General features: G+C 35.2%; 1 protein-coding gene across 2 annotated transcripts in view; it reads right to left on the reverse strand.

The window, feature by feature from the left end:
- The window catches only part of LOC129225227 (PDZ and LIM domain protein Zasp-like), a 123403-nt gene that overhangs the window by 34364 nt on the left and 76176 nt on the right, over positions 1-12863 (reverse strand). For both annotated transcript variants that reach the window (XM_054859800.1, XM_054859802.1), the window contains exons 10-11: positions 8678-8806; positions 4478-4550 (exon numbers count right to left, since the gene is read on the reverse strand). In XM_054859800.1, coding sequence (XP_054715775.1) covers positions 4478-4550; positions 8678-8806 — 202 coding nt within the window. The remainder of the gene's footprint in view (positions 1-4477; positions 4551-8677; positions 8807-12863) is intronic.

Genomic DNA, 12863 nt, shown 5'->3' on the forward strand with positions numbered 1-12863 from the left:
ATAAAAGTGCAAAAATGACTCCTTTGAGAGATACTTAAGTAAAGAGTTAACAAAAAAATCTAAATATTTCAGCCAAGAGTATACTTTTGTTACATTTCACTAATTTATTAAGAAGCGTATCAAATGTTCTAGGAAAGCTTTTAATTAAAAATATGCCATGTTATGTATTTCTAAACTTCAAACTGAAAACATATCAAATCTATGACGCTTAAGGTTCAATTTATTGCAAAAACACAGCTATTTATTAAGAAGCTTTATAATGCATCACTTCAAACTGATAGGAAAAAAGAAGAGAAAAAAAATATTAAAGGAAAGAGAAAGAAGGAGAAATAAAAAGCAGGCAAAATTTGCACAAACCTGTAGTCCACAGCAACAAGGCTTCAAGTTAATAATAATAGCTAATTATTATTACTTATTAGAGCAGTAAAAAGTATTAGAAAAATGGCATACTCGTGATGAACAATTCTAAAAACATTTCAAAATCACAATCCTTTGAACTTTAGAATTAAACCTGGAATATGTTTTTTCCCCTTCAAAATAAAGCAGATTTTATTTTTCATTAAGATTAAGATTTTTGTGCGTTTCTAGAGAAACAAATTTAAACACTGCAGCAATATTAATTCCACATTCTTAAAGATAAATAAAGTTTGTAGCTGTATCTTTTAAATAAAGCATACCGTCAAAAAAATTTTTAATTCTTTTCTCTTTTGCAACTCAAAATTTTGTTGCGTGAATTTATTTATGAACAAAATTAACTGAATGCATTTAAAAATATTTCTCTTTATTGGTTAAGACGTAAAAAAAAAAAAAAAAAAAAAAACTGAAATTGTAATGGATAGAGAGTAAAAAATCATTTAATAAAGGAATACCCTTTGATACACAGTGATGTTCCCATCAATTTTTCTGAGGGTATACTCCCAGTAATTCATTACGCACAATTTGCGTATGTGGTCACATACATAATATGTCATAATATGAAAATTTATGAAACTTGAGGGTATACGCTATATGTCTAAAAAATGTTTGAGAGTATACGGTGTACATGGAGTATACCGTATGGGAATACCACTGTTGATACATTGAAGGGAGGAGAAAATTTTAAATATCAGAGTAACTGGGGGTAAACCAAGTAGTTCAACAAAACAGTAAATTGTTAAAAGAAAAAGAAAAGATATATATACAGGTATCTCTCGTATAAAACGGTTAATTCGTTCCGTGTAGTATCGAAACCGTGTCATACGAGACTTTTTTATGTGAATTGTTATTTACTAATTTTTAACCTAATTAATCATATACATATCATAAATCATGTCAATGTGAACCATGTTATATCGAAACCGTGTTATACGAGACCTTGAAATAATGTAAATCAAGGAAGTGTACCGTGTTATATCGAAACCAAGTCATACGGTGCAAATTTTATAATAGCTGAAATTTCGGTTCAATAGAACATACAAACAAAAAATGGCAACCAGAACATACAAAGAATCACTGATTTAAAAATAAGAGTTGTTTTAAACGAGAAAACTTAATTATTTCACATACCTCAAATTAAAATTGTTATGCACAACAAGAAAAAACTTTATCCGCTTTTCTTTCTGTACTAAGAACAAAACGCATTCTATAAGGGAAAACGAGCTGATGTGTGAATCACATGATTTCCTTTTACTCCAATTTAATGTCATTTCCCCATTATTGGCATTTTTAATGTGATTCAATAGTTATCTCTCTAAATATTACAAAATAAATAAATAAATAAATAAATAAATAAATAAATAAATAAATAAATAAATAAATAAATAAATAAATTAATAAATAAAAATCGCCAAATTTGTCGCCAAATTGGCGGTAAAAGTACTGGCGATGGATAGCCAAGTGTCCGCCAAATGATAACACCACTTGAGTTTACATCGAAATTAACAATGATTTCCCCCCCAAAAGGGGCAAAAGACCCCTTTAGAAGCATCCAAATGCAACCAAAAAGGGAGGTGCACAACTAGACCCCACTAAGAGTCTACGTACCAAATTTCAACTCTCTAGGACATACCGTTCTTGCGCTATGCGACATACATACGCACATACGTACATACAGACGTCACGAGAAAACTTGTTGTAATTAACTCGGAAATCGTCAAAATGGATATTTCGCGTGTCTATACGTTCTTAGGCACTTATCCACGTGTGGTCGAGTCGAAAAAGAAACTCAACATTCATTCGGGGGGTGAGTAAAATGGAAATTAAGGTCGATTTTTGAGTGAAAATTTTTCCGCGAATACAATACTTCCATTTTTGTAAAAGGAAGTAAAAAATGAGCTTTTCCGTTGCAATAAAGTTCGTCTGAGCAACAACAACAAAACAAAATTTAAAATAGAAAAAAATAATTATTTGAATTTTGACATCTTGAATTCAAATTATGTTTTTCGCAATCACGAGTGTGTGTGTATGTAGGCGTGTGTGTTTGTGTGTGGGAGGTATGAGTGTTTGCGTGTAGGAATGCGTGTTTGTGTGCGTGGGAGCGGAGTATGTGAATGTGTGTGTGGGCATATGTGTTTGTGTCTTTGTGCAGTCATGAATGTGTGGGTAGTTCTGTGTATGTGTGTGTATGTGTTTGTGTGTGTATGTGTCTGTATGTATGCATTTGCGTATGTGTTTGTGTTTGTGTGTGTATGTATGTGTTTGTGTGTGTGTACGTGTGTGTGTATGAGTGTGGAGTTGTGTATGTATGCGCGTGTGTGTAGGATATGGATGCAACCTGGAGACGGTTTTCGCTATAGGAACAGCATCGTGAGGACCCGGTCGACGGTGGTGCTGGCAGAGGCTGCTGGCGGAAAAATAAAATCATAGGACATCAAAACAGTCAAATGAAAGCAGTAAGCAATCGTGATTGCTCAATAAATAGAATCATCCTATACATTTTATTTCATATTTTGTTTCGACTACATTTTTACTTCCTTTTACAGAAAAGGAAGTATTGTATTCGCAAAAAAAAATTTAACTTAAAAATCGGCCTTAATTTCCATTTTGCTCACACCTGAATGAATGTTGAGTTTTTGTTCAACCCGACCACACGTGGATAAGTGCCTAAGAACGTATAGACCCCCGAAATATCCATTTTGACAATCCCCGAGTTAATTACAACGAGTTTTCTCGTGACGTCTGTATGTACGTATGTATGTGCGCATGTATGTCGCATAACTCAAGAACGGTATGTCCTAGAAAGTTGAAACCTAGTCGACTCCTAGTGGGGTCTAGTTGTACACCTCCCCTTTTGGTTGCATTTGAGTGTTTCTAAAGGGGTATTTTGCACCTTTATTTTGGGGGGGGGGGGGAATCATTGTTAATTTCGATGCAAACTCAAGTGGTGCTATAATTTGGCGGACACTTGACGATATATCGCCTGTCTTTTAGTCGCCAAGTTTTGTCGCCAACTTGGCGACAAATTTGGCGATTTTTTTTTTAAATTCTGGTTTTAATTTGGCCACTGTTGGTGATATTTAGAGAGTTAACTATTGAATCACATTAAAATTGCCAATAATGGGGCAATAACATTAAATTGGTGCAAAAGGAAGTCATGTGATGCACACATCAGCTCGTTTATTTATCGTTTGCCAAATTTAGCTTACATTTAATCCTTATGTTATTTTCTTACAATACATTGGAAACAAAATAATATTCACCTTTTTGCTTTTTAGAACTCTCATGAGAAAAATCAGGTACGTATTTAAAAGTTAAAAGTTAGTGTTATACGGGGAAACCAAGTTTCTGTAAGCTTTTCGTAAAAGTTTCATAAAAACAAAGTAAAAACGTATTACAGTTGTTATCATACATTTTTCAATAGCGTATTGAACAAAAATTAAATTCCTTCTTTTAAAATTCATGTTACATCAAAATCGTGTAATTATGAATTAAAAGTTTTGTATCGTGTAATATCGAAATCGTGTTGTAGAAGTACCGTGTTATACGAGGAACGCCTGTAAATAAGAATCAAAAGGAATTTAATCAAATAAGCGAAAGAAAATATTGCAACGTTAAATTGCACAAATTTGCGGAAAACTGCAGACACGTGTTTCGAGACTTCAAGAGAACCCTTTTGTTTAAATGCAAAAGAGTTGAGCTTATGGGTGAAAAGACATCCGACCAAAGCCCTAGTCGGCTTCTGTCTGTCGTCGGGTGTTTTTCCTTTATAAGTTCAACTCTATTGCATTGAAAAAGTGCTGCCTTGAAACTCAGAAACACGTGGCTGCAGTTCTCTGAAAATTTGTGCGATTCAGAGTTGTAATATTTTCTTTTACTTTTCTGAACCAAGGTATTTCTTTATTTAATCGAATGTTTGACAATTTAATAAACTCACAACAAGTACGTATTAAATGTGGAACAAAAATCTCGAGTACATTCCACAGACAATCTATTGGATACCAATGCAAAAAGCGTTTTTCTTCAAGTGAATAACGGAAAACTGCACATCCTTGTTACTTACCAGGTCCACCTGTGCCTGGCGTGCTTGTAGGTATGTTACTGGCAGGTACCGGTGGAGCCACTTGTGGTGTTGGCTGAAATGAAAATTATATGTTGCAAGTTAGAGTGACTACATAATTCAGCCATTTTGGACCGGATTTTTCATTGTTGTGGAGCTAGGGTTACCATAGCAAAGTTTCGGGACATTGCACAAGCTTTGTCAAATTGATAAGTAATTAATATTTTATTTAATAAACAATTCACATGTGCCGCTAATAATTGCTCGAAGTGAAAAATAACCAAAACGCGATAACTCGCCAGAAAAGACAACCATTCAAACGCGTGCTCCGATCTAAAATGGCTGATCTCAAGCTGATGTGTCGACTCGTCTTTATAGTGGTCTTACTGTAAGTTACCGCTCTTAAGCCAGGGCTAAGGCAGACTTACAAGCTTATATTGACAGCTCAGTTATTACATCCAGGGACTGCAATTTCGTCTTTGTTATGGACTTATCAGCCTGGGATAGTCATTACCGGAGCCAGGACTCCCTCATTGAAACGGAGATTACCTTCAAACTGGTAGCAGAATTAATTTAGCCACCCGCGAGAGTCCGCAAGCAATGGTGCTGTTGCAGTTGTTGTTGTGTGCCAGCTAGAATGGCAATTTGGAGCGCGCTGCTTCACTTTTCCAACTGTACGGTAATTTGGTATGAAGTCCGACTTCTACAGTACACACCTAAGAGGACCCGTTTATAGGGTAGGCAACCATTCACTAAACAACAACACATTCACACAAAAAAAAGGAGAAGGAAAGGAGAGAGAAAGTACGTCTATGCCCGAGACGGGATTCGAACCCGGACCTTCCTGTCACAGTCAGACTTCTCTGACCACTAGACAAAGCAGGCGGCAATAACAACTCGGCTGTTCAACTCGTAAAATGAAGACAAAAGCTTAGGTAATTAGTTGTAAGTCACCGCCTTTAACTTCCAGTTTCTTACCTAAAGCTTTTACCACCAACTCTTCCTGGTGTGCTAAATTAGCTTTAGCTATCAGTTTGAAGGTAATTTCAGCTTCAATGAGAGGACATCTGCCTCCTTGCTCAGATTTAGACTACTGCAGACTTTATGAGTCCATAAGAAGAACAAAACTGCAGTCTCTGGATGCCATAATTGGTCTGTTAGTATATATAAAAGAGTTAGTAATATAGTAAAAAAATAGTTTCTTCTAAAAATTATAGTTTAAAAAATACTTATAACTACGATTAAGATGTGAGTTAGTGCATGTAAAATCAGTTGGGGTAGTTGGAAACAAAGCTTTCATTGTTTTAACTTCAAATCCTTTTTTATCTTTTGGGCGAACATCGGTAGAAAATTTCGTGAACTGTAGTAAAAAAGATATTTCTTGCGAGCAATAAAGCATAAAACGCTTAATTCCATCTCTATTCGTTAGTCAATTAGAAGAGCTCAATGCAGCCTTGGATTATGGTCATTAAAATGAACTCAGAGTCAAAAGCATCTCTGAAAAGGCAAACACAGGGTTACACGATCTTATTCATATACCTCACAGCTGTCACAGAGCCTCTTTCAAAGACATATCTGGCCATCCAACATGATGTCGGTTCAGACAATCAAGTCTCCGCCACTATAATGTCGGTTTCGCGGATATTGAGAGCAAGTAGCGGGTTCTTGTTTTTCTCCATAAGAACGTAGGACGAGAATCGTTGATTAAGCTGAACCGGGGCGCGTCAGTGAAGAGAATAATCGCTCATTGGTTCATGCTCCAATCTCTATGGCCTCTGCAGTATGTTAAACCGGTCCTCCTGTTCGTAGCAGTGAACGAGATGCAAACAGCAGGGTTTTTTCTTTATGCAAACGACACATTCTCAAAGTCTGCTGGAGAACAGTCGACCTTGCATCTCAGGATCCCAAGTCATGAGAGAGCCGAGAAGTCCCTGTTACACCTTGCTATGATGCACCAAAGGGTGATCTTCTCTGGTTGTCGTACTTCGTGAACGACCTTGCTCAAGCCATCTCCTGGTTGACTGTATACTGGAACTGTCTTAACAAGTTGCACATGACGCTGCGAGTTCAATTGAATCCTCTACAAATGTGAACTTAAGACTGGTCTGCTTCTAGTCTTCTCACAATTCACCACCTCATTTTGTTATCTAAACGCTGATGGATACCATTTTTACTCTCAGAAACGGAAAATACCGATTGCTGAAAAAAACACCAAGAAATTCGCCATTGTGCGCTCGCGAACAAGATGCACGTTTCATATCTTCCGAGTTCATCGAGCATTGTTCATGATCATGAGTGCATATTTTAAACGTTTGATGGTAATTTGCTTTGTATTGCATCATTGTATGTTCATTCCAAATTTCATCAAAATCGGTCCAGTACTTCTTGAGATAATTGACCAAATCTGAATGCATCTTAATTTTGAACACAAGTGCAGATTGATACACTCACTTTTTAATGTGTAAGATAAGTTATTTATCTTTTGTATTACTCAATTTGTAATGTTAATAATTATCATTATCAGGTTTTCTTTGACAGTTCAAAAATCATCCTATTTAATTATTACTGGGAATTTAGTTTTTGCATTAAATTTCTTTTAGAGTTTATTATGCAGTTAATTATACATGAAAAAAAATCGATGTTTCAGAACATCGATGTTTCAAACCGTCCATATTTTTAGGTCGATGTATCGATTCCATCTATTTTTGAATTTTTAGCAACGATATTTTGAAACCTCGATGTTTTTTCATCGGTATTGCACCAATAGTTCTTTGTTTTTTCTACACAATCATCCATTTTTATCTGATAGTGCTATTTGTTCAAAGTTTGCAATCTATCTGTTCTTTACCGTCATTAAAATCTTTAATTTTGATTCTTCAATTTCTTCGGCCAACATCGACAGTTTCAACGTCCATTTCCTGCATTTCCCTTTTCTTGACTTCGTCCTCTTTTAATGATTTTCTGTCTTATCCTCTACCGCATCTTCAAGAAATTCATCAAATTGCTTTCAAACAGGTAAATATGAAACAATGCACATAAGATTATAATTTAAAGAAAGCCCCCATGTTTTAGGGCTTGGAAATATATTTAAAAAATTGAAAGTTGTCATAAACAAAATTTTGATCCTTTTCTGAGAAAAACCATACACACACAAAAAAGTAATAATAAAAAATAAATAAATTTGTTGCACACTAAAATCTAATACTTATAATTTCACGGAGACATTGGAAAACGCTAGCTGCTTCCAATTTCCTCAGTTGCAAAATAAGTGAAAGCACCTAACATAGAAAATTTAATTTATAACTAATTTTTTTCACAACTTCCTTCACTGAAAACAGAAATACATTAAAATCTCATCACAGCGAATACCAATGCAACAAAACATCCATTTCAACGAAATGAATATTCAGACCCAGCCATTACATCGCTTGAATTCCATTGCAAAGGCATTCTCGTTATAGCGAGCAGAATTTGTGGTTCTTTGTAGTCCGTTGTAACTTGATTTTACTGCAGTAAAATTCATTTACTTCTTGTTTGTAGATCTGTCGGATAAGATAAGATAAATTCGATAGACTTTGGCATAGATTTTTCTTCACCAATGTCAGTTTCAAATATTCGTCATGCTTCCACAGCTGATTAAAAATACACAAGGATCCTTTCAATATCTTTCCTATATTGCCAAGTCGTCACTCACCAACAATTTAGTTCTCAAAGTCACCACAAAGATGGCTATGCTACTTGTTTCTATTTGCTCCGCGTTTCCAACTTCCCTAACTAACTGTAATGTAATTTGATTTTAAGGAATGGTAAATTTTGATTCGTCGCCAAACTGCAGTACGCTTGCGGTTTTAAGATTCTCTATAAAAATATTCAATGGGGCAATTAACTCCAGCCTTGCATTTACTCATTGATTTTAGTCATCAACAAACAATCAAAAAGAAATTTTCAGATTCTGTACGCATAGGAAACTACAATGCTTATTCTCGTATTAGAAATAAAATGTTTAATTCTTAGATCCAGCTAACTTAGACTGTGCCCTTTGAATTGAATTAAAATCTAAAAGCAATGGAAGGAAAATGGCAAAATATGTTTGTATGCATTTGTTTCGTTCGTAACTTCTACTATTTTCTTCTGTATTCAACATATTTTTTTATACCTTTTTCAAAAACTGATTGAACTAAAAGAAGCAGTGCCCATTCTTACCATCTTGAAGGGAGATGTCGACGCAGGAGAAGTGAAGGGAGGAGGATCTAAGTTAGGTTTGAAAACAGGCGGTGAGAGTACTGGCTGCGGACTCTGGGGCGCCTCTACATGATGAATATCGCCCGGTTTCTGCAACAAAGAAACAAGAATTGTGTTTAAAAGTTGATAATTGTACATAATGAACCTTCTCAAAACGATCACACGTGTAAAGGTAATGTGAAGTAATACTCGAAATACACTAGCACGAGCAGAAATCCTGCATGTTGTCATAAGCAGTGCCGGTTTTAATAAGTCGCAACTGTCGGGGCCTACGACCATAGGGTACCGAAGGTGATTCAAAAACGCACATGTTAATTGTTCACATAGTTCTGTGATAGACAAACCCCCCTCCCCCCACCAAAAAAAAAAAAAAAACAGGAATTGCGATGGAACCAGGCCCGTCATTTCAAAATTTTCCAAAAGAGGGGGAGGGGGTAATAAACACATTTTAACCCAACAAAATACGTAAAAAATGCCTGATTTCATTATGATTCTGAAATCTGAAGGGGAGGGGTGGGGGTTGACCCCCCGCATTGCCCAAATGACGGGCTTGGATGGGACCCTAAAATTTTAAATCCGTCACTATCCACACGAGGTTCAAAATTTCAAATCACGCAAGAGATCATTATCACATACAATCCTGAATTCTAGATTTCTGAAGTTGTCGGGACCGTATTTCTCCGGAAGCTACAAAGAGATGAGCAACATCGGGCCTTAGTCTCAGTTAAAAGATGTAAAAAAGAAAAACCTGCCCAAAATAGGTTTTACTTACTGTACGCAGGGTTTTAAGTGTAAATATTTTTTACACTCTGAGCAGAGACTGAAGCCTTCAGTCTTCCAACTGATTAACTGAGTTCTCGTTAGGTTTCACAAGGTACCAGAAGTCCAAGCACAGACTAACAGATCAGCGAACAACAAAATAGCAAATCCGACCAGTGTCGATAATCTTCAAGTTTTCTCTGCTTGTGTGCATTTCGAATTGTAAAGATTAGTTTTGCTTGTTAACAGAATCTCTCAAACGAAGTGTTAGAAACTAACGGATTCGTTGGAATATCATTCGAACGTTCGTTTCAGGATTTCTTTCTAAAAGATGTGGGACTTTTTTTTTTTTTTTTTGAGTTCCGGCATTGTTTTCAAGTGCTTTCGTTTTATGGTAGCTTTGTGGTAACTATTCTCATTTGACTTCAGTGTAAACGATGTACATTATGTGTACTCATATCATAAGAAGTACACTTCCTGGGAGTTCCAGGCATGAGCGGATAGCGGATAATTCAACGTTTGTGTATTCGTCCATCCTACATTTTAGTGACGGATTCACAACTGGGTTGTTTCCGAAATTTTAAGAGTATTTTTTTCTAAAGAGCATGCTTAAAAACAACCATATTTTCTGTGTTTGACAAAATTTAGTATTTAAAAAAAATATCTTAATCGGTGCGCGGATTCAAATAATTTTTTTACATTTCTGTTCATGACATCGCAATGATGAAATGTCATTCACTGATGCCATTAGCGCAGAGCGCATTATTTTGGCATTAGATAAAGACAAAAATATTATAGCACAATAATACTAATGAACTTCATGTTTGCTTCAGAAACGCCTTCAATCAAAATTCGGATTATGATTGCCATTAACATTACTGTTTAATAGTAAACTTTTTTTTTTAACAATGCGAAAACATTCAGCGCGCCAAAGTAACATCACTTGTGACGTCATAATAATTACACTTCATTTCCAAAATCGGACAAAAGATTTAAATTAAAAATAACTGTTGAGAAAATAAAAAAAAATTTCTGGCTCCTTGTTGCCATGTTTTTTTGCTTATTCTATTAATTTCAGTGACTAAAAGTAGTACTATTGACTGAAGGAACCAACCCCATTGTGGTAACTACAAGATGGAAAGTTAGATTCCAATAAAGTGCTATCTATCATCTATTGCATAGTAAAAGTATTTATGTACCAGGAATTCAATGTGATTTTGAATCGTCTTTTTCTGTGTGGGTGCTACCTATCTCTTCTACGTAAAAGTTTTATTATACATTATTGAATCCTTTTCTATGTTACATTTTGCAGTTATTCTTGAAGGTACAATAACTCATATTGATTAAAAAAAAATTCTGGTTCTTTCTTAAGTAGCAGAGAATTAACAATGTTTCTACATAAGAATTAACCTCATAACAACGTTAATCTTGTATAATCATACTGTAAAGTTTCTCAGCTCAATATTCCGTACGAAACAAGGTAATGGATAGATTAACCCATGTGTCTCACTGCTGTAACTAGTACCAATGTAAGCAATTAGCAGAGGCGTAGGAAGTATATAAACGTAGGGGGAGCTGGGGCTCATGATAGGGATCCAAGGGACAGAAGCAGTAGCGCCACCAGATTTTTCTCTTTTTTTTGGCGGGGAAGGGGGGGGGGTAGCACTTGAAAAAATTTTCTTATTTGAAATGATTGTCGATCCTTTCGTTTTCCGCTCCCTTTCCCAGTAATGTTTTCAATCATATCTAATATATAAATTGAGGCAGTGAGAAAGAAAGGGATGTAAGTGGATATCTTCAAGTTTTGAGTAAAACGCGTTTAAAGATAACGTCTCAGGTAAGCCTTCATTGATATTTTTTCTAAATCATGCTGGACATCAGCACCAACCAGCGCTACTAGTATTATCTCTCACCCCAAGACAGAGAAAAGGTTCCTAAACTATTTGTACTGGTTATCTCCAAATTTTTAATTTTGCTACTTACATCCTCTTGCTTCTCACCGTCTCAATAGTATATGGAGAGAATGAGGTGATAAAACTTCTGGTTTTTTTGGAAGGGGGTCGGTCAGTTCTCGAAGATGAGCCCATATCAATAGGGGGTCCTGGGGCTTGAGCCCCGGAAAATTTCCGAAATCTTAGTTCTAAAAACGTAGTTTAGACGGTCTTTGGTAATGTTGAGGAGAGAAAATGTTCGAATGCCCTCCCTGGAAAATTTTCGGAATTTATGTCTTTAAAGCGCGAATTCAGACTATATTTATGACGTTAGGGAAAATGATATGACTCAAGGATTGTCCTCGATCGATTTACATCACTTTCCCAATATTTAAAAATTGAAGTTCCAAAAACGCAATTGAAGACAGTCTTCAATGATGTCAGGGAAAGGGGGAAGTTCTAGGGCTCTCTGGAATTTTTTAGAAATTGAAGTCTTAGAGAGCGTTCCTCAATGAGGTTATTGGAAAAGATTCCTTCCCCTTAAAGTTTTAGAAATTGTAGTTTTAAAAACTGAATTTTCATCCTTCTTTTTTGATATCAGAGAGGCGTTTCGGGTGTCACTCTCCGAAAATTATTCGAGATAGATCATATTTGTTAATCTTAGAGGCATAGCAATGTTTTGAAATTGAACGGAATATTATACAAGCTACCATATTGTGGAAGACCAGGTATTCAGTCATGGGTTCTCTTCCGTGAATTTTCAGGAAATCGCTCTCTAAAAACGAACATTGCAACGCTTTTTAATAATTTAGGAGGTAGGGGAGGACTTCTGCAGCGTAGCATTTAGAAGACTTTCTTTTATGAGAACTAGAAACAAAGGAGAAGAGAAACAGTGCGCCTGAAATGTGTTTAAATAAAACGTTCGTTGTATAGTTCAGATAAATGTTAGTAAAAGTACTTCAGAGAAACTATGAAATATTGTTGGTGCTTTTTTCTAACAATAATAAGTGAAAAGGAACATTTTTAATCGTGAAAATGGATATGAAAAGTTTCCCAGAACCTCAAACATTTTGAGGGGTGCTCAAGTGCTTTCTTCCACATGCATTTTTTTAGCATGAAAACATATCTGTGACAGAAAAAAAAAAAAAAAAACCTTAATTTTGAGAAAACAAAAAAAGAAGAAGAAATGTAACTTCATAAAGTCTAAATGTTCAAAAAATGTTTGTTTTCAATAAACTCGCAGTTTTTAACATCGTAACAGTGTTTACAATTATTAATTTTTTTTTTTTAATATAAATATTCTAATTCACTACCGATTTTGATTAGTGAGAATTTTTGTTTCTGTGTTGTAGTACCTTAGAATTCTTTAAATTATATTTATCTTTGCAAATTTTTAACTTCATGAAAAAATCAATCCCTCACGATTTAAATATAACAAAATAATGGATAAACGTTTT

Source organism: Uloborus diversus, chromosome 6 (assembly GCF_026930045.1).
Source record: "Uloborus diversus isolate 005 chromosome 6, Udiv.v.3.1, whole genome shotgun sequence".
NCBI lineage: Eukaryota > Metazoa > Arthropoda > Arachnida > Araneae > Uloboridae > Uloborus > Uloborus diversus.